The sequence below is a fragment of the Symphodus melops genome (genome assembly GCF_947650265.1).
Source record: "Symphodus melops genome assembly, chromosome: 3".
In the NCBI taxonomy this organism is placed as follows: domain Eukaryota; kingdom Metazoa; phylum Chordata; class Actinopteri; order Labriformes; family Labridae; genus Symphodus; species Symphodus melops.
This window is the reverse complement of record NC_136693.1, coordinates 3277615-3301135: the sequence shown is the minus strand read 5'-3', so window position 1 is coordinate 3301135 and position 23521 is coordinate 3277615. Positions and strand designations below refer to the sequence as shown.

Here is a 23521-nt window from a genome sequence, read left to right as displayed (position 1 = left end):
CAAGGCGGGTGATGAATGGGGTTTTAAATAGCATTTGCTCTCTATGAAAGTAGCTTCTCTTGCACTGGAATTGTACATTTGTGTGCTCACAGTTGATGCTGTCCTGCATCCCAGGACTCAGGATACATCGTGTTAGTCTAACTTGGGTCCAACATTACAAGTGTGTCTGTTGTTGACAAGCAATGTCTATTTTCTAATTTAAAAAAAGACAGTGACAGTTTTTAAATCAAGGTAGCAATATTCATCATTAACTAAATGCTTGGGAAGATCTTCTCATCGTCCGTTCATCCAGCCAGTCATCCACCATGCGTGCACACACTTTGCAGAGTCACCTTGGGGATGCAGTGCACCCAGTAGTAGCCTTTTTATTTTTTTTTTTCAGTTTCCACAGCAGCACAGCAGACTCTCCTCTTCATTTTCTGCAGCCATTCACTTCTTGCTTTTACTACAAGTATTGAATTGAAGTTTAGAAGGAAAACACATTTTATTGGAATTGCTGCAAACAAGGCTATTGGCTAAGAAAATTCTATTTACATTTATGCAGAGTTCACTTTCATGTCAAAACAATGAAAAATGTTAAAATCTTTAAGAGACACTAAGATGAGCATTTCTCTCTGACGATGATGGATGAATTGCTGCACTCAGGACCTCACAATAGAAGTATCATTGCAGTGAAAAACATCTTAGAATGAGTCATATTTCATAAATTATGGATAGTTGTAGAGCAGAGCTGGATTGTTTTTTTAAGGATGCCTGATAGCACTGCGGATGGTGTAAATAAGTAAATAAATAATCAGAGGAATTTTTGAAATTGTCAGAAGGTGTTAAACAAATAATTTGACTCTGGTTTGAAGGTCGCACGTTTTCTGCATCCATACAGAGAGGTAAGAAAAGCATAGAGACTTAAAAGACAAGCTTAAAAAAGTCTTAAAAAATGTAGTTGTAATGTTCAGGCTATGCTGATGATACCCAGCTCTTCCTGTCATTCTCGCCCGATGCATTACAGTCTCGACACAGATTTTGTTGTGGCTTGCTAATATCTCTTAAAGGATCTGAAGATCCCAGCACAACTGGTTTTAAACCAAGCCAAAACAGCACGTCACTCTGTTGTTCATCTCCCTCCACTGGCTCCCAGTTGCTGCTTGCTTTAAAATTCAGCACCTTTTTACTCACTAAAAAAAGCTATAAAAAGGCCCCAGCATGCATACCTGGAATCCCCCTTTCAGCTTCAGAGGCCACGAGGAAACCAGAATGATGAATTGAAATTGAAAACTTTTTGTTTGTTTTGCATTTACAAAAAGTTCTGATTTCATTTGACAACATTTGCATGACAAATATCTTGACGATCTAAGAAAAAAAAAAACATGAAAAGTGCGGTAGTATGCACCAGACCAGTAGCTGGTGGTGTGACTTTCTCAAGAAACACGTGTACTCCTCTTTCCACAGAGAGATGAGGTGCAAACGTACACAAATGGTTAACGCGCAAATGTTTGTTGGAAGGACGAAGAGGTGGGGTTTCTACTGTAAGTAGAAACAGTCGACGGGGAGGCAGCAAGATAAACAGAGCACCGAAGGTCCCCTCATTGTTGTCGTAGTACACTTGGAAACTGGGATGGTGAGGTTTGCAGACATTGAAGTCAAACTCAACAAACAGTATTTGGATTATAAAACAGTAATGGTAATACAATGTAATTACAGCAGCTCCAAATGATGAATGTGAGTTAAAACAAAAAAATAACTAATAACCCAAGAACAGCTATTAGCCATCATCACACGCTGACCTCTGTGTGTGTTTTGTTGCAGGGTCACATAAAAACACCTGTGTTTGCACACATCTCCAACAGCTTTGAAATCGTGAAAACTAATAAATGAATAAAACATGGAAAATATGAGAAGATTATACTGCAAGTGTGTTCATTTCAGTTCATTGAAATGCTAATCTGACGTGCTTTATGCATTCATTTTCATCACTTCTTTCCTCTATAAACAGCTGCAAATTAAATTCAATATGTAATCAGATCAAAACCACATTCACTTGTTTTACCCTCAGGTGAACCCCTTTTATTCCTCCTTCTTTTCTTATGAAAGCATCCCTTTGTTGAACGCATGGCTACCTACGTTTATGTCATTGTGCACCTTTAATTGAAATACGCAGTATTCATGTAATATCTTTGTTTGGGTTTGTAAAAAAAAAAAAAAAAGCCATTGTAACATATTTGTCAATGAATTTTTCTTAGTTATCGTTGACAAAGAGCTCAAACAAGAGAAGAAAAATGAAATGCTGTAATGCACTCAGTTGCACCTCTGTTTTCTGGTTTTTTTCTGGGCACGTCGGTCTCTGCTGGAAGCTGTTAAAGGATTGTGTCTTTTTTCATTGTTGTGGGTCTTTGTGAAGATGTTGTGATGCTGGGGTCCATAGAAGGGAAAGTGTTTGAAATACTTTTCGCCCTTTTTCATATGTCGTCACTAGAGACTCACAAAACACTAATTAAGTAAGACGTACAGTTTACAGTTGTGTATCCAACAGCAATAACTTTGGTTGTCGACAAAGTTTATTAACCACAGGAGACGTCTGTCAACTTGACCCTTTTATTGAGACACCAGCCATTGTTTTTTCTTTCTTAAAGAGAAAATGGTAAATTATTTGGTACAAATAGCCCTGTCTGCAGCCACGGATGGCCTTGCTTCCTTTCAATCACTCCGGATGGTCTCTCACTGACCAGCATCTCCTGAGGCTAATATGCTTAATATAGGAAAGGAACTTATTCGACCACAACTAAAAACAGACTATTCCTTTAAATGGGAATATGATACGTTATGATAATGTCCACAAATTTGTGCGTATTCCATTTGTGAACAGAAAAGCACACATATCATTGCAAACCAGAAAAAAAACATATATTGAACATTACTTTTGTTGCATTTAGTATTTACATGTGAAATTAGGATCAGAATTTAGTTTAAATAAATAATGTACTGAAACTAGCAGCATTACCGTCCTCATCATGTGGTCAAATACAGTGTCTTCTGATGCGCATGCATGCACGCACACACACACACACACATACATACACGCACACACACGCACACACACACGCACACACACACACACACACACACACATACACACACACACACACACACACACACACACACACACACAGAGCACTGCTCTTTTGAGAAGGGTTAGCTGCTCTCAGCCACCAGTCACCTCTAATCTCAGTATGTTTCAGTGGGATGTCAGACGGGGAATCTTGTGGTGTAGCTCTGACCTAAGAGGCTGACAGAGGGCAGGCCTCCCTGCAGCTGTCACGTCTGATTACCTGCAGCACAGCAGGCTAACAACACAACCACAGCACACACTGCTAAACAGCTCGACCTCAGTCTCTCTTTTATCTCTATCGAGATAAATGTGTGTGTCTGTGTGTACTGTGTGTGGTCCTTAAGAAAGGCCGAAGGTATCAACTGTGACTTTCACAGCTGGACAGGAAAGTGTTTATAGCACGAGATCAAAAGGTCAGTTTGGTTGTCTTTATAGAGAGATAGTGACACTGTTCATAAATGATGCAGTTATGACTATTTAGAAAAAAGCTAAAATTGTAGCTCTATAAGTTAAGCTCATAATTTTTTGTCACAGAAATCAGTGCAGCTCCAGTTGCCAGCCTGAACTAGCTTGCAGGAATCACCCCATTTATTTGATCATCATTTATCATCACTTTAACCAAGGCTCTGTGAGAGGTGCATTTTACAAGCATCCATCCCGAACTACTCCTTACAGAGAACAAAAAGAAAGTTTATTATAGCTTGTTCATGTTTAGAAATGTCTGCTTGTAAAGCTACACACTTACATTCAATTTGCTCTTGGTAAGGGTTTTCCTCCCTCTGTGGCAATATGAGATATTTAAAGACATGACGCGAACAAGCAGTACCACTTTACCTCTTCTTTTTTGCTCCAGTTTGCATTTGAGCCTTCAGAGGGTGGGGCTAAAGGTCATGCTTAGAATAAAAAAAAGGTGTTTGTGCGCAGGTCTGGACTTGCAGCTGGAAGCTGGAGAGAGCTGCATACATGTGGCAGAGCTCACAGCATACATTATGCATGAGAGAGATTTATTCTGTAGAGGAGTAAGGACCTGGCGTCTGTGGGATGGGCATGTGTGCGAACGCCACAAGCAGAAAATAAAGCATCAACTTGAGTGCCAGGAAGAAATCGAGAAATGTGCACGAAAGGAAACACACGCCAAATGGTGTGATTTGGAAAAGGCGTTGATCCTTACTGCTGCAGAGATATTGGCCGCCTAGTGTGGGCAGCTGCTCACCTGCTCTGCTGCTGTTGTGGGAGTTCGGTCTGAGTAAACCGACCTCGATTGTCGCGGCAATCACAGATCAAAAAGAAGACAAAAAAAAGACAGAAATGAGGTGATGTTTCAGGTTCACTTTTGTTGCCAGGAAAAACCATTAGCACTGATGCTGATGCCACAGTGTGTGTGTGTGTCTCTGTGTCCTCAGATATCGACGAGTGTGCAGAGGGCCTGATTGAGTGCCACAACCACTCCCGCTGTGTCAACCTGCCCGGCTGGTACCACTGTGAATGCAGAAGTGGTTTCCATGACAATGGCTCCTACCTGCTTGATGGGAGCTCCTGCATTGGTGAGCATACACTGAATTTCAAAACATCCTCATCACTGCTATGGATATTAGCTCCTCATCCTCTGCTGCACGTTGCTGCTGCTGCAGCTTCTTTCCACTCTTTTTCTCCCTCTGACCAGGACTATTGGACACTGTGACTTCCTGCCTGGCTGCCTCTACAAAGCTCTTTTATCTCTGGTCTCAAAAATGCTCCTTAATTGGCATTCTTTGTCTCATTTAACCTCTTTGGAAATTCAATACGTAGACACCAGCACAGAGTTGTAACAACACTTTCGCATTCACAAGTCATTAAATCTGGCAGCTTAATCTTTGGCCTCAGGCTTTAAATGATGACCATCTAAGTACGCCTTATACTCAGTTTTGCAGATACAGGCACATCGAACCAAAGCAGCAAGGTGAACACTAATAATTAGTCAGTTAGTTATCAAACATTTTATGGGATTTAGACATGCATCAATTATAGTTCAAATTCTGTTTATTTGATGGACAGCCCCTTGAGATGATCCATCTCGTTATAAAGGGGGTCCAGTACAAAAAAAACAAACACATTTTGAGTCATGATGTTTCAACGTGTGCCGATGGTGTAATCTGTGTGCACGTATAAGAAAGCAGCCTCATACTTTATTTAATGGCTTTACAGAATGTTCTTTTCCACTCGTTCATTGATGCTCTGAATGTTTGATAAACATGTAGCATTGATCTAAAGACTGAAAGACTGTCATTAGTGACTGACTCTGTCACTTTATTTGCCTTTTTATGTCTTCTTAGGTCTTTTTTGTCATTTTTTTTTTTAACCCTATTTTTTACGACAACTGTGGTTGCCCATATAGCTGCAACGTGCCATATAGCTCAGTGTCGAGGGTGCTAATCAGAATCAGAGATCTTCCCACCTACTCATCAGCTTAAGATCTAACCAGGCAGAGTGAAACCCACATACGTGACCTTTAATGAGATATTCATGAGGGACACATATTAGCCTCGTGCTTCCACTAGTTTCTCGTGTTGTGCAAGACGGAAATACCTAGAGAAACACTGAGCATGTGTTTCCTGTCACCCTCACTGTTAATGATGGAGTGCAGAGCATGGAGTACATAGAGAGTTGTACCTTTATGATCAATTATCAACCAGTTTGACTCTGCTCCGCTTATAAGGCTGGCTAAACAGTTACCCTGCAAGCTTGATGATTTGCAATACTTTCACAATTTGCTCGATCATTAAGATGCCGTTGCATGCACAGGCTGTTTACAATACTTTTTTACACCACTTTGTTTCTCACTCCTACATAATGGCATGATTCTGTTGATTTATGGTACACTAGCTGAGTCCATTATAAAAAGCTAAAATTGAAACAGAGGAGAAAGAAATCGATAACTTCTCAGCAGAGTTTATTCTGGGACAGACGCTGCAACTCTGAATCCAACAGCAGGATATTTGTTCTGCCGCTCCATCAGATTAAAGATTTAAGAAGCTTCATGAACTTCTTTCACTGCCTCGTGGAGCTTTTTTCTTTTTATAGTTTGCTCAGATTTCAGAACTTTGTTCATCTTGAATATGTTCCACTTCTTGTCTTGACTGATGTAACTGTTTTATGTCTGATTTTCAGTTTAATGAAACATCTTCAGAAAAAACCTGTCATGTCACATTGTTTGCACCAATGTTACACAACAAAATGTGACAATTTCAAACTAACATTCGAGGAAGAAGAAGAGTATGTGTCTAGTTTCTTTACACCATGTGGGACATGGATGGGGAACAGAAAATTGAATATGAAATATAGCATCTATTATAAACATCTGAATCACCACGATGCACAGTATGTAAATTCTGCTACAAGGGGGTTCTCCATTAAAACAATAAAAGATTATGTCGAGACTGGCAGGGAATCATGGGAATGATGCTATTCCCCTCACCCCGAATGAAAACTCACTCCGAGTTGACAGTTGTCTGGACGAAAACGTGAAACAGACCTGAGGAAGAAAATATGCATAAAATAGTCGCGTTACAACTACTGGATAAAATTATCGGTTTCTCTGGCTTTAAAAAATGGTTGGAAATATTTCAGGTGATGTAAGCACTCAACAAACAAGAAAATATAAACATAGCTTCAGTCCATTTTTAATTAATTTAGACATTTTAGTGGACACATTCGACATATTTTGCATTTAATTGATTCCCTTCAAGGGTTGAGAGTTTGATGATTGTAACACATTTCAGAAAGATGTCAGTGAGTCTTTCATGACACCTGGCAGTCAGACTTCATGTAATGTACCTTTACAGCAGCTTTGTGTCACACTTCCTTAAATGTGTTCTGAATGGTATCGAAATTAAAAAGCTCATATTATCTTGTGTTTTAACTTTTAATCAAATTAGAAACATCTGCTAATTAGACTAATTTGCATTCAATAAGTGATGTTATTCTCAGCCTCACGCATGCCAGCACAGACACTGCTGCAAAACATAATTAACACTATCGTACTTATAACCATAGAATGAATTGTTTTAGCATGCTAACACAATACCAATTAGTAGATGTACTTACTGACACCTCCTACACCTGAAGGCTGAACTTTTAGAGACGTGTTCAACTCGTGATCAATCATATGAGCTCATTTGCACCAAACCATGTACTAAAAACGTTGAAAGGTTAATTGTGTTGTTTTGCTGTAGTGTTTGTAATGACAACTAGAACAATGAGTCACTTTTTTAAATGAAACAGAGAATGTGTCTGTGTTGAGAAAATAAATCAATAAATCAGAAGGAAAAACTTGGTGAGAAGTTGATTTGACATTTGACGCCATGCAGAACATCTTTAAATGCAGTTGGTACATTAAACATTTGATAGTCCTAACGACAGGGTTGGTCATTTTCTCTACATCCACTTTTTTCGATTTTGGTTGAATTGCCTTTAGGTCCGAAAAGAAATTAAAAACTCATGTTCACTGAAAAAGGAACAAAGAAAATCTGTCATCTGTATCAGTTTGTAAGTCTGTAAAAACTTTTACCAATGTCGCCTCGAGGAACCAAACTAATGAACCAGTCACGCCTCCCTGTCTCCCTGCTTATGTTTCTACACAATGCAAGCAATAAGCTGAGGTCCGCTCCTAGAGCTAGGCATTCGTGCATGTAAGGGAGGGGCTTGGCTCTTAAGGAAGACAACAGAGGGGAGGGGTGTTGACAGAGCACCAACCATGTAAGGACAAATCCATCAAATCAAAAGAAAAACATACTGCTTCAGTTATTCCCCCAACAGCAGTCCAAATATAACAACAATAAACAAGTCTTTATTGAAATCGACAAGAGAGTTTCATTACCCTAAATGGAGGGGAATGGTTGTCAGAAGGTGCTGTACCCCGGTTTCTGACAGCTGCCAATTACCTGGCAAACATCGCCACAATAACAAGATTGCCTTACATCTGACGCATCGAAGGAACTGGGTTTTTTCTTTCTGAAATAAAATAGTGAAACATGAAAATGCCAACCTGACAGGACATATTGTAAATGGGAAATAGCCAGCCTGGAGTGGGTGCTTGAGGAACTGCAGCTTGCTCCTTTTTTTTAACACAAGTTGCCGTTTGATGGAAACTAAAAAAAAAAGTAATTTTACTAAATGAACTTGGCTCTTTGGGCTCTGAGACCAGAGGCACCTGAAAACAACATATTTATTAACTGAATTATGATTTATTCAGTATGTTCATAGAAAGCATTGCTTTTGAATTCCCTGAAAGATCCTTAACGAGAAAGCTGCACATGAATGTGACCGTTCATGCACAACCATTTCTCCCCTCCATGCAGTAATAGGTTGGTGGACCGCAGGGGAAATAAGTACAAATGACAATTTTACAGGATTTCAAACACCACAATATCCCACAGAAAGCCTCTCATGAGTCAACATGACAGAAGCGTTTTGTAATAGTGAGTCAGCGGAAAGTTTGCTGCATGAACAGCGTCTTACTGGCCTGATAGTTTGTGACACAAGTGCAGAGAGCGCAGACAGCACTGGGGACCAGAATGGGTGTGACAGAGGGTTTTAAGAAAGCAGATGCAATCATCCAAACATATACTGATGTAAATATACAAAAACTTTCTTCTCTGCTAATCTGATGGAGGAACTCATACACGTCAGCTTAGATGTTATTAAAACTTTCAGGAGCAAATAGACAGCCACAATATCAATTCAGTTTCATTTGTATTGCACATTTCATATAAACGCAAACCCAATGTGCTTTACAGAAGACAAAGATACACAATAAAAACACACATACAATACAAAGTCATGTAAAATAATAAACAAAACCAAAAAATAATAACAACAAATAAATAAGTGGATTTGAGAGCTCACTTTAAATCAAGACATTTGTAAAATGAGCATGCATCGTCCTATGCATCGAACATACGTTCACCTGTTTCTATAGATTTCTCTCAAGGAACATTCAGCAACCAAATGTGCACACCCAAAACATTACTTTCACATTATTATTTCTGTTGGAAAAAAAACCCCAGAATCCTTAGGGCAGGCTAATGGGATGATGAAACAAAACAGTGTTGATATCCTCTGTTTTGCCAGCAAACAACAATTTGGGGAATTATTCAGTGTTGGTGGATTGTTTCCCGGTGGATAAAAAGACTTTTCCAGCTAAAGGATGTGTTGTGTTTTTCAAATGAACAGAATGCTTTGTTGTCGTGTCGGTGCTTATTCATGTTTGGCACCACTGGAACAACTGGCTGTGCAGCTCTCTCTGCATCCTGCTGGGTGACACAGTCATCTATAAGAGTTTTTTTTTTCTGTGAGCAGCGCTCATCCATTTTGGGTATGAGTGGTCTTTTTTTTTTTTAAGTATCAGTTCATAGAGACACTTCAATGAACAAAATTCATTGGACTATCCTCAAAGAACTCTGTTAAATGATTTGAAAACAAATCTAAGTGTCCTCTAAATGGCCTTATTTACAATCACTTCTACATTTGTAATCATCCAAAAGTCATCTATGAGCGACTACGCCGGTGAAGTCCTGGCTCTTGCTGCCCTTCAGTCAACACAGTTGAGTTGCGAGGGGGCATAGGTAGTGTCAGTGATGTCACTTCCTGGAGCTTACATGTATGGAGCCTGTGTCTACTGAGGTGGCAGCTAACAGGGAACAGCTCATTGAACCGTCCATTTAGCACAAATGGTAAATGACCTTAAAGAGCCTGTGTGGCGCTTTGCTTGTTTTCTGACTCCTCTACCATTGAGCCACAGCTGCCCCACGTGTTCGAAGGAAAGAAAAAAGATCTTTACCTCCATGCTGGAAGGAACCTTGAAAAGTAGATGCATTGTGTGCGTTCATTATAGGCCAAACAACGGTGACAACAAAGCATACGACAAGTCAGCAATGGTGCATTTCTTTACAATATAACACATCCCGATTCTTACAATACCTTGTGTTACAATACGTCCCATCATAGCACTTTAGAATGATACACTCGGATGTTTTGTAGCTGTTCAGAGTGTTTAGTGCTCTGCGCTAGAATGCAGCACATTTCATTACATTGTACAATGTTTTCATTGTGCTGCACTGCGTTCTGTCGCGGTAACTACACGAGCAGCTGCGAGCACTGATCCCTGTGCTTTATTGCTCTGACTGAGGAGCTGCATGTGCTGCGTCGCTAACCTGTTTATCATGCCTAATGCTTCAGGGACAGGCAGGTGGCTTTAATAAACAGATTGTGCATGGAGATGAGGATAATACACTATAAACTACGACTGTCTCCCTGCACAGCAGTGTGTGTGCATCATCATCTCTCTCTCTCTCTCTCTGATGAACATGACCTTTCCATATGGGCAGCCTGGAGACTCACCAAAGAACTATAATTTAAATACTGATATACCGAGCTTTCTGATGCCTTCTAATTACCAACATCTGTCACAGGGATTTATTTGTTCTGTGCCCCCGTGTGTTTGTGAGAATGTGTGTTGTCGCGTTCATATGCTGCAGAATTAGTGCCTCGTGTATAACAGCACATGTGAGAGGAACTTCCTCGTATGGTTGGCTTTGCTCTGCTGGTTTTCTCCGCAGGGCTTTTGTGTGTGGATGTGACGCTTTCTTTCACTGCCTGCGTGTAAGAGTACGCTTCATCTTGCAGGCAGCAGCTTGTGGCTGAATGTGGTGAATGTAGCATGAAGAGCATTAATCCTTCTACCAGCAGAGGTACAGTATGTCTGACTGGCTGACAGGGATTTCATTTAGTGTATGCAAATAGTCTGCCACAGACACAATAAATTCTCCACTGAGCTGTTTCACTCTCCTTCTGTATCCAGCAAAACTGATAGTGTAACCAATTACAGTGTGTTCTCAGCTCTGTCACAGTTTATTTATAAGGCTGGTGTGGTCATAGCCTCTTATCTGCCCACAGTAGGTCTTCCTGCAAGAGGTTTAGTATATGTTGAGAATCCCCTACCAGAGGCTATGAACATTTATATGTGACATTCGGAAGGTACAAATTGTGTTTTTTTTCTTCTGCTTTTTTTCTTCTTTTCACAGCATTATCAACTTGACATTAGTAGCCTGTGAGTACTTATTAGAAACTAGGATTCTGGGTCAGTATTGAAAGAGTTATATAACCCACATTGACATCTCAAGGCATTTTATAAAAGTTTAGACAGAAAAACAAAAATGTCCAAAATGACAGCAAAATCCTTTCCAGAGTTCTGTCACATAAACTAATCCATGGAAATGTCTGCTGCAGTCTAACATGTTTCCACTTATTTTACGTGGTACAGTTCATTCTAAATCAATACGTCTGACAGCTTCTCATCTCACTCACCAGTTCAGAGAAAAATGTTTATGTGGAACACATTTCTGACTGTATGTATTGAGTTGAACACACGTGGAAAAACTTGAATGTCGCTCATATTTAGTCTTAGTTTTTCTTTGTTCATGCAGCACTCGGCACTGTGCTGTCAGTGTGGGGCTGATCGATGTCCGTAGGCAGCAGGTGCTAGCAGAGGAGCGGCTGTCGAAGGGACTTTGGTCTTTCTTTTCTCTCTGAACAGCTCACGTTTAGTGAGGATAAAGAGAGTTAAATGTCATGGCTTGATAAAAGGATGGGGCAGACCTTTTGGCACCCTGTTTCCTGTGGCTCCGCTGATAAAGAAAAAGTAGATCAAAAATGGCGTCCGTCCTCTCTGTTCTTGACGGTCCTTTTGGTGTGTGGAGAGAAGATGTACGCGAAAGAAGCTGACAGAGCAGATGTCTGCTTCCTTTGATGGCTACACTGAACCAGTGAAGAGAAACTATCTATAGGTGCTGATTGATGTGACTGAAGCGTTGAGGCCAGGATGTGTGAATGGCGCACACTTCGTATAGGCAGCCAAGGGGATACATTGTGACCCAATTTCTTTCAAATTATGATGCAAAACGTTTTATTTTTTCAAACATTTTTAAAAGCACATTGCTGGGAGTGACAGCCAAGGCCTGAAATAGTTAATCTTCTCCTCATATATATTCTGCTTATTTTGCACTCACACAGCCCCATGTGTGCGACTCTTCGCATGTACAGTCAATGCTGCCACATTCACAGTCTGGGGAATTGAGCAAGTGAATTAAACCTCTGAACTGCACCACCAGCAGCCTGATTCTGCTCTCTGATGACCACAGAAACAATACCATCCCTCTGCTAATGATTGGATATGGGGATGACACTTGATGACTTGAGGGCTGCACAGTTTAATATAAATGCTGCATTTAACAGCCTGTGGGTAATGTGAGAGAATAGAAAATGTAATTGCGATTTTAAAGGTGCATCCAACCTGCAGCACAGTTGGCTAATATTCCCCTGTCTCTTGTACTGTTATTTGTTTCTTAATCCATTTCCACAAATATAAATGAAGAATGTCAATGAAAAATATGTTGTTGTTTTTTAACAGAATTACTCTTACTTTCGAGTTTTTGTATGGGATTTTTTTAGTCTCTGGCTAAAACTTTAAATGTTTACAATAATAACAATCACATAAACAGGGTTAACTTCTCGAGCAGAAAATACTGCAGAACACAGCTTAAACAAACTATGAAGCTTCAATAACTTTAGCCACTTGTCCTTTTATGTTTTGACCTCAATATTTTAAAAGTTTTCCCCATAGACATCACTCCTTCTCTGGCCAGAATAAAAATGGCGGACCGGTGCGAATGTTTTGCTCTAGGCTGGTGGAGAAGTCCATGTGTGGAGAAAACAGGGGAGGGGAGGGACGTACGCAGACCACAAACAAAGAACTTGGTTTATTTCACCTTTTGTGTGTCGGTAGACGATCACATTACCGAAATACAGTTTATGTTCAAAAACACTGTAAAAGTTCTTTAGATTATGTCCCCTCTCAAGACCAATGAATTGCAGTTGATTGATCTCCCTCGCTCTGTACCCCTCGCATACATGGTGCAGGTTTGTTTACTCTGCAGGTGAACAGAGAGAAAGAGAGAGAGAGATACAGTGTATCAGCTGTTAGCTCCCTTTGAGCACATTTGAAGCAGTGTAACGTCTGCTCCACGACAACGCTGCCTTTTTGTTTGGTTTCATTTTCGTCAGCAGCTGCTGCTTGCTGCTGATGTGCTTCTGCTCGCTCTTGGTTTTGCTGGGTCTTGATAACAACACTTCTCGAGGTTGACCTGTTGTGCTAACAGAGTCAAGTATCACTTTTTCAAACAGGACTGTTGGTGTGTTGCACAGAGCCCCCCTGAAGGCTCAGTTAAGAAAACATAAACATCTGTTTGTAAATGTGTGCCCTCGACATGACAGAAGAAGTTTGACACTACTGGAGCTAGATTAAGTATTTGTCCCAAATGTGTACGACAGAACTTGCAATGATCCACTTCTTGTCTTCCAGACATCGATGAGTGCAGTCTGCAGACACACACCTGCTGGAACGACAGTGTGTGTGTGAACCTCCCTGGAGGCTACGACTGCGTGTGCACGTCTGGCCCAGGCTGCAGCGGCGACTGTCCACAGGAGGAGGGAATCAGACGCAACGGGGAGGACTGGAAACCAGGCTTTGACCGCTGTGCTATCTGCTCCTGCAAGGTACAGAGGATAAATGCCATCTAACTTACCTTCATGGTTACTCCTATGGAGTTTCCTATTGCAACATTTCGATCTAAACTCGTTGTTCTGTTGCTCCCTTTAACAAAACTGTAAATGTGTAGTCATGGTGAAGTGAAAGACTACCAGTGACATATTTTTAGCAATCCTTCTGTTTCTTACAACTGAGCAATGAAAATGTAGCTTCCACTCACAAGTCCATTAAACTGTGATGTGTCTTTAAGAAATCAATCAATCAAACAAAGCGCCAATTCTTCAAGTGTTATCTCGGGACGCTTTACCAAACAGCGAAATATGCAGGAAGGATTTCTCCTTTGTATTCTTCACGTTCCTGTTGTCCACACTTCCTGAGGTGGAGGTTGGAACAGGCCTTACATGAATGAGGACGGCGGTGGTTGTGGGGACAACACAGTTTGATGGTGGTGTCTTGTCTCCAATGACCGAATGACCACGCCCATCGCCAGGGTGCACATGCACGGAAAAAAACTCAACTCTTAGCAAAGTGTGTTTGTGTAATTTCTGGTCGAAAAATAATCTCATCGTGCTTATTATAAACCAAACTCACCTAACAAGTCCAGATAAACATCTTCTTTCACGAATTATAAAACTCAATGTGAGGCCTGAATTGCTTTAATGAGTGAAACTTGCTGAAAGTGCAGCAAGCTGAAATATGCTCATAAGCTTTCTTTAAAATTAGCTCTTCATCTTAATTCAAGAAACTTAACAAGAAACTTAACAAGTACATTTTACTTGCAACTATTTTCATTCATTAAAACAATTTAAACTTTATTCTTCAATTTGTATTTCATGAAATAAAATGTTCATGTGGACTTGTCAGGTGAATGTGAGATTAGATAAATACACTTGCCAAAGTTTTAGTTTTGGCAGTGTGGGAATGATCAGATTTCAGGGTCAGTGAGCCTGATTTTCTGTTTCTATTTTCATAAGTACACAATTGTGTAAAAAGGCTTTGGTTACAAATAAGCATATTCCAGACGTCATATTTTCTAAATACAGGGATGTAAAAAGTTTGGATAGTCGTCATGAAACAAACACAAATACAAACTGCTTTTATGACCTCAACTGACCCAATGAAGCATCGCCCAGGGTCAACTCAAAGAAAAGTGCTCCACAGTGACCAGTCTCGTGTCAATTGGCATTCCCGTTCTGACAAGTATTTGAGGTCAGCTAACAACTTATTTCTGTTCTCGGGAGGCGGTGCTGTGACTGCAGGAAAATGAGATATCGATCAGGTTTGTTCTTTGGGAAGGTGAGGCTTAGTGAGCGAGAGTGATACTGAGCAGACACCGATTGTTATTTGAAATCAAATGTCAGGTAAGAGGATGTCATTCAGCTTGTGATGTCTCATAAACCATCCAATGTACAACCAATATATTTCACGAGAACGTGTCGGATGCATTTTCAGTGTAGTTCAAAGTCGCTGTGTTGATATTTATTGTGTTTTATAATCCCATTGAGTACGTTTGGCGCCTTGAACAGATTTGTGGATTACATTTCAAACCACTTCCAGAACTTCCTTATCTCATGGTTTATTAGCAGGATTCATTCTGAAGCCTTCCTTCTTATGATTCAGAGACTTTAAGAGCAGGGACATAAATAAGAAAGGGTAAAAAAAAAAAGTAGCTATGCTACAAGTCGATAACAAAGCAACAAGGCTTCTTTCACATGTCACCATCAAACACCGGTATTTGCATGATGTATATTCACAAGAAGATTTCACAGATGAGAGCTTTCCCGTGAAGGACAAGACAGAAAAAACAGTACACTGGAGAAAAGAAACACAGTGGGGATTCTTTGTCAGTTTAGGGGTGTTTAGCATGCCTATGAGATCCAGTGTCCTGCTGGTTTGTGAGTCAGATGTGGGACGCTCACTGGATGCAAACAGGCAGAACTCTGAGTTTCACAACAGAGGGATAAAAGAAGACTGCATGAGAGTCATACCAAAACGTTTTATAAGTTAGCCTGAAGGATTTTAAAGGTAGTCAGGTTGAGAAAGAAAAGACTTGTGGTAAAGGTACGTAGAATTGTTCAGTTGTTGTTTAAGGTGAGATTAAGGGTGCATTCACACCTTAGCCATTTGGTCTTTTTGTCGGATCATTTGTTTGGTTTGAGATTGATTTTGTCCGTACACTGACTCAACAAGGTAAAAGTTGTAATTCAAATTACCTTTAAAGAAACCGTAAATGAAGTGTTGAAAGCAAAGTGTTGATGAAAGAGAAAATCATCTGCATGCATCCGATCCACTATTAAGTTTTTGTCAACAAAGTTTACGTCGAAGGCTGTGTATTGATGTTCTTTTTAGCACAGCATTAGCATGCGCTGTGTTTTTCCTGGCATTAAAATGAAAAGTCTGCCTTTATGCCTCCTGCCAGCACGCAACAATTGGCAGTAATTTCCAAGCAAGTCCAAGGCCGTAACCTTAAAGACCAGCGCCATCGCTGTCGATACCCAGGGGCTGAATGGTTACTGTAGCAGGACAATACACATCAATAAAACATTGGCTCTGTATTGGCCTTTTAATGGTATTCGCAATGATTTTATGCCCCCCATACATTTTCTAACAGCCATTTTATGTTACATTTTTACATCATCATTACCCTGCCGTCTCCGGGCCAGACTGTGCTGGCTGTGGTGAGTAAAATGGACCATAAAGTTTTAGTCTGAGTAAAGACGGTGAGCTGGGGACACAGCGGCCGGGTGTAGTCACACAGATCCAGGATTTTTCTTTGAATTTCACTTTGCATTCCAACGCAGGCACCAAACATTTTACATATTCCGTCTTCGTTCATGGCTCTAATAAATTGCTGTTAGAAAATGGAAATTGGAGAGGTGATACAACCGAGTAAAATACCTTTATTGGCATGTTGGCCTTGAATTATCTGCTTTGACAAGCCAGTATGCAGAGCTGTAGACCGGCTCTCCCTTAAGTCGAGTAAGAAAGGCGTCAGACACACCTTAAATTTTAAAGTCTGAATATGCTGATCTCTTTTTCTTTAGTTTCTAAATGAATACATTTCAGTATCTTTGCAATTGCATAACTTGCTTAGCATTAAAAGAAAGTCTCAGGTGCTTTGTTTTCTTTCGAGGGTTTTAGTCTTTTCAGGAGAGGAAACGGATGTGAAGCGTCATTCAGAGCATTAGGAAATCCTTAAACTCTTCACTTCTGAACCAAACAGACAAAAAGCTTTCAGTTTCTGCAGCTGTTGAACGCAGAGTGACTCACCCACTCAGCGATATAGAGAAACTCAGAAAAATGTATCTGCAGCACGCCATATGAAGTGGTGTGCGAAGGTGAAGTCTTTGTGAAAGCACTATGTGTTAAAGCAGCACGGTGAATGAGAGGGGGTTTCTATGCTCCTCATGTAGGCGCAGCTCAATGAGAACAAGAACACAAATCAAACGAGGCCAGCCTGCACACTTATTCCATGCCACAATAAGAAGGGTTCATGTTCAGAGAGAAAGGAAAACACATACAGTACATATATAGGCATTTTGCACACTACCATCCATACTGTTCAGGGTCATAAATTATTAAAAAAAGAAAAAAAACTATTTGACCTTAAATATCCTGAGACATGATATAGAAATGGGTGTAGTGCATGCAACAGTCTACTACTAGAGGTAAGAGAAATGACATTTGCAGTGTTTTGGAAGTGTTGCCTTTCTTCTTTACCTTTCTGCACAGGGAAACCATCACGTCATGTGTTTTCTCCATGACCTCCGTGTCCGAACTTTTCCTTTGCAGGATGCTCAGACGTACTGCAGGAGGAGACCCTGTGAGTGTGGAGACCCAGACGAGGATCTGTTCTGCTGTCCCGGCTGTGACAACAGGCCCAGCAGCCAGTGCCTGGACCAGAGCGGACGCACACTCTACCGCAGCGGAGCTTCCTGGCTCTACGGCTGCCAGCAGTGCCGCTGCATGGTCTGTACACAGAAGCAAACAAATATGCACACACACACTACATGTCGCTTGCCAACAGAAATATAAGGATGAATTCCTCAGCGTGCAGATACAAGTCTGTTAGAAAGAAACAGATGAGACAAACAACAGAAAACCTTCTCACCAACGTGAAGCAGACAGCTGGACTTTGTGTAATGCCAGGCTGCTCGGCTGTGTGTGTCTGTTATTCTCACCTCTTTAATTACAGATGTGGCATGTGAGCTGTAACTGCATTCACCTTATTTATTGCACACAAGAAAAACAGCACACACGGTTCACTGTTCTTTTATTCTTACCTCTGTGTCTGTCTGTGCAGGAGGGCGAGGTGGACTGCTGGCCTCTGGTTTGCCCCGTGTTGATGTGCGAGTACACGGCGGTGGCGGAGGGCGAGTGTTGCCCGCGCTGCGTCACAGACCCCTGCCTGGCTGACAACCTGTTGTATGACATTCGGCAGACGTGCCAGGACCCCGCAGGTGTCATCCGCCTCAGCGGGGACACATGGCATATGCCCAACTCACCTTGCACCACCTGCAAGTGCAAGGTAGGCCGAGCAGCAACAACAAACAAGCACCAAATCAAATAACCACAAAACATATCAACTCCCAAAATTAAAAGTTAACAGTTTAACGTGCAGATCAGGATTCTCTGATTTCTCCTTGCGATCATAATGTTGCAGGCACTCGTTTGCATTACGTATGATGGCTGGGAAGATCGAACCAAAACCACAAAGTTTGAAACACTTTTGCAAAGCTTAAAAATCATTTTAATGGCTTTGAGAACAAAATTACAAAAGCCAAGGAAGCAAGATTAAAAGACGAGAAAACATGTTACCAGTCCCCAAAGAAATTTACAAACCGGAATCTTCCTGGAAAGGGAAAAAAAAAGTGTTTCACGCTTTGTGATTTTGGTTTGAACTTCCTGTTGCTTATCTGTTTCTGCATCGCTGTAAGAATAAATGTAGTTTGCCTCTGAGCAGCAGGGCACCTTGTTTTTATGCTTCCCTATAATCAGATGGCTCAGACTCCTCTACTCTGCTCTACATGACTTTCAGGGTCAGACTCTTCAAATACAAACATGAGTGTATCTTTAGGTATTGATCTATGCGCTGGGAGATTTTGCCCTCTGACACTATTTCGATTGGAGCATTAAGTAAATGCTTATCATAGTGCTCTGACCTGGCCTGTGGTGTCTTTTGACCTCTTTAAGTATTTAACATTAAATTTCACCATTCAGGCACACGTATACACAACTCATGTCCGCGTGCTGTGCCAGAAGCCTGCTCAAGATGTGTGCCGGAGAAACCAGAGGATCCAACTGCTGATTGTCTGATTAGTGATTGACTCGCTCTGCCGTCTAAGCCGGCACCGCACCAGAGAGAGAGAGAGAGAGAGAGAGAGAATCTCTTTCAACGTATATCCGACGTGACATTGGGGTCTATTTATTATCCAGAATAACTGAGACCTTGTCGGTGGGAAGACAAATTGCTGCTGAATTACTCATATTTGTCACTTCTCGGTGCCACACATCCTAAATTATGATTCCCTCAAATGTACAGGATTGGCAGCATCACTCTTAGAGACGGATGTTTCACAAACACAGAAGATAATCCTGAGAGGAAATCACTAGATGCCACTAACGTTAGGAGCAAAAGATGTTCTCTTGTAAAATGTGTATAAGTGGTATTATGTCGCGTTGATATGGCCAAATCCCTCAGTTATGTAAGTCCAACCATCCAGACTCTGGATTGTGTCATTACATGCAGCATGTACAGTTTGTGTTAATACACTTCATTTCATTCTCTGCGTCTCTTCTCTCCTGTCTGTTCTTGCTGTGCAGAACGGAAACGTCTGCTGCTCAGTGGATCTCGACTGCCTTCAGAACAACTAAAGCTCCCCTCCTCCTATCACTGCGGGACTGCCATGACCCCCCCCCCCCCCCCCTCCCTCCCTCCCCCCACGTCTGATGACTCCCCATTGGATTACTGAAAACAGACTCACGCACACAAAATGTGCATGCCAGAGTGTGCACAGAAAAAGAGGAACACACACTCGACAGACTAAGATGATGAGGCTGTGCTTTTATGCTGTAAACCTTTCCACAAAAAGTGAATGAACGTGTGTGTGTGCGTGTATGCGTGCGTGCGCGCGTGTGTGTGTGTGTGTGTGTGTGTGGCCCAGGTGGAGACTTGAGGCCCTGGTCACCACAATCACTGTGTTGTGTTTGTGTCTTTGTCTTGTTTCCATTCCACTACATGTCACGAGGAAAGCTTTTTAAGAGATAATTCTCCATACCCCGAAACCAGAGACAAGTGATTGGTTTGCATTTAGAGGAGGTCGGATCAAACATTTATTATTTCACACTAAAGAGTAAAGCATCCTCCGTTTCTACGACGATCTGTGCAGCCACAACATGAGGAGTCAAGTTTGACATTACAGGAACAGGAGGTGGTTTGATGTAAAAATAACAAGTCGGAAAAGAACAGAAAAAGGTACCTTTGAGTCTGATGATTCATTTTCCAACTCAAATCCGAACTTCTCCCATTGGAGAGACTTTTCATGTGATTTCAACATTTTTTTTTTCTTCTGTTGTGACAAAAAGCTCATCCAAACCTTTGAGATGTTCCGCTCTGTGTTTGATCAAAGTCACTTCATGATACGTGTCGACAATCCGATGTTTAATCATTGATAGGTTGTTTGGTTTCTGTGTTCTTTATTCTCCTCTCATACAAAAAGCAGTAAAAACTGTTCTCATGGCAGAGAAGTCAACTAACCAACTTTCTCTTTGTTCAGATGGATTATGCATTTACATGTTTATAGTTAGTATGTTGCTGATCATGCAAAAACAATCAACAACAAATCAACAGTTTATCTGCATCCATCATGTAAACTCAGAGCCATCATTTCCTCTCACTTTAAGCAACAACATGAAGGGATATGGCTTGGTGCACTTTTGGCGCCCACCAAAGGTCTCTGAATGCAACTGCACTGTTGCAAGACACGTAGTGCTGTTACACCTTCCCTTATTGGAGAACACGTATTTGTTTACAAGCAGATGGTTCAAAGACAATGCAAGAAGAAACATAACCATGTTGACTGGCAAGGTGCAGTCGTGTTCACTCTTTGTGTGCACCAGTCACATGTCCAATGGAACTTTTAAACTGGTCCATTTGACTGGAATCTTAAAAAGTAACTAAACTACATTTCTTAAACTCTTTGTTTGATGACAAGATTGAAGGAAAAAACGTTGACTTAAAGTAAGGGTTCTATGGCTGAGGGCTTCACCTAGAGAGCAAGAACTTGCAATGCTTTGTTTTCATGATGAGGTTATCCTTGAGTCAACTGGCCTTGCTGCCGCTACCGTTAGTTTTGGTCCATGTGCAGCTGGACTCTGGCAGTTGTAAGAGCAGTCTGAATCTGTCAGAGTCATTTTGTACAAAATGCTCATGGCACCATCGAACACACGTTTCTTTCATCGCCTCCACTGCACTCCCGTTTGACGTTTGACTTCAGGTTGAGATGCATAAGATAATACTGAAGCAATAACTGTGAGGAAGTTAATTCTTTTGTTTTTTTGGGCCGTTTTGCATTTATTGGATACGACAGCTGAAGAGTGACAGGAAATGTTGGAAGGAGAGAGTGGTTGGAGGTCATGCGGCAAAGGGCCAAGGTCGGATTGTAACCCACGGCCACCCACACATCTATACATTGGGCGTTCGAGTTAACAGCTAGGTTATATGGTGCCTGAATAAGTTAATTTAAATCCTCCTGCAGCCTTCAGGCCTCAGGTCCTTTAATCGATCAACATTCATAAGTCACATCCTCCAGATGATCCAGGCTCTGAATTGAGACATTCAGTAGCTGTGGTTCACCAGCTGAGCCACTAACCCATCCGTCTTTTTTACTTTCTCTCAACTCCTCGTCTATTTCGTGCTGTGATTGATTGACAGAGAACCACCCACCAGCAGCTATGGTTTTAAAGCACTGGGAAAGCATTGTGATGGCACACTCACATTCAGCCGTAGCTCTTGTCTTGTTTGGGAGAGCATGTGGTGGGTTGAACTCCTCTGGCGTCTCCCAAGGCCCCTCAGCTCGTAACCGCAGAGTGCCAGAGAGACAGCAGGGAAGTGAGAGAGGGAGACAGAGAGGGAAGAATTGTGGATAATTAAAGCTATGCCAGGCGGATCTGGATTTTGAGTATGCCAGGAGGTCACCAAGTGTCAAAACTGTTTACAGATGGGCCAGGCTTATTAAGGCAGGAGATTCTGGAGCTTTCCCTGCACTTCTCACATTTACAGCTTCGAAAGCTGCTCTGGTCTCGTCCCTGTCCTCTCCTCCTCTCCTCAGGCTTGTCTGGAGAGCGCTAAAGTTTCCTTCAAGTGTCATTGTTATCGCCCTGTCTTTACGTCACCCTCCGTTCTTTCTGCAGATGAAACCAAAGAGAAGTTCACTGAATTTCTCAACATGTTGTCTTTGAAGTTTGGTCTCAAAGTTGGAGCCATGAATTATGCTTTGACCATGAAATAAGCAGGTAAAAGCAGATATCTCACCTGACAGGTGTCACACTGATTCAGGTAAAAAGCTGTTTTGTTAACCTGTCGTACAGCTCATGATTAACCCCTTTAAAAGATCATTGTAGGGAGGTAATGCAATGAAATCGAGCAGTGTATGTTTATTTAGGAGTTGGTACCAATGGTCTGAGTATACTCTACATGTTATTTTTTATCATACAGTCGTTGCTGTTATTGTGGCTCATCTGAACGACGAGCTTCCACTTATTAATATAATCACTCGCAGTTAAAATAAAACCTCAATTTGGCTTCATAAATGATCTATTTCTATTTGAAGAAATCAGCTAAAGCTCTAAAAAAAAGCAACCAGTTTTATTTTAAAAGCAGGGTACAGACTCCACCTCTAAAGATCCAAACTCACACTCAGAGTTTGTCTTTCTCTGGGACTCCTCCTGAAGATGTCTCAGTCACTTCATCATTTTTCAATCACGGTGAAGAACAAGATGCCCGTCCACGGGTACCTTGGAGATAAGTGTGCAATGATGAAATGATCATTTGCCAATATAAGAGGCAGGATATGAGTGAGTCATTTGAAAAGTGTCTCGAGCAGTGGTTCGGCTCATGACTTCACTTTCACTTCAGAAAACTCTCAGAATCAGAATCAGAAATACTTTATTAATCCCAGGGGGAAACTCGGTTGTTACCGTTGCTCAAAAACACAGTACAGAAGTAAAGAAATAATTTTGACTGTAAAAAAAATAAAAAATAGAATAGAGATACTAAAATAAGCAATAAGTACTTGGTGGAATAATAAGGTATGTAAATAAATGACTTTGGAACGTAAAACAAAACCAACAGGACCAACGGTAACTTGGTAATACAATAACTTTTTATTGATCACTTAATGCAAATTTCAGCCTATCCTATATGAGTTCCATGCAAACCCACATGGGGTCCTGACCCCTCGGTTAGGAAACCCTGGTCTAGAGCTGTGTCATGTGTATCTGCCAACAACTTCAGCTGTCGCTAAAAAGAAAAATACTCTTTTGTTTCCTTTACTTTCGGAGTTTAAAGTAAATTTCTTCCCTCTGACCTTCCTCTTTTTAATGTCAAACTACTTCTTGTTTTTGGTTTGTCTTCCCTGCCCTTCACAGAAACAGCATGAAAGGTGATTTTTTTTTTTCTCTTTTCATGCACAGGTCACACGTTGTTTGGTGACCACTTCACAAACTTTTGCCGAAGGTGATGCAGTTGTTGAACCCTCTGAAGGGGACATGCAGCGACGTGTGATCTTGTCGCTCTGACCTCTCAGTCGTCATGTCCTTGTGTCGTCTTTGTTCGC

General features: G+C 41.2%; 1 protein-coding gene across 1 annotated transcript in view; it reads left to right on the top strand.

Moving 5' to 3' along the window:
- The window catches only part of LOC306821143 (protein kinase C-binding protein NELL1-like), a 225987-nt gene extending 204966 nt beyond the window's left edge, over positions 1-21021 (top strand). Inside the window, exons 16-20 of the mRNA XM_079339382.1 lie at positions 4507-4647; positions 13500-13693; positions 17478-17654; positions 17989-18213; positions 19509-21021. Coding sequence (XP_079195508.1) covers positions 4507-4647; positions 13500-13693; positions 17478-17654; positions 17989-18213; positions 19509-19559 — 788 coding nt within the window. The 3' untranslated portion in view covers positions 19560-21021. The remainder of the gene's footprint in view (positions 1-4506; positions 4648-13499; positions 13694-17477; positions 17655-17988; positions 18214-19508) is intronic.
- Positions 21022-23521: the final 2500 nt, after the last annotated feature.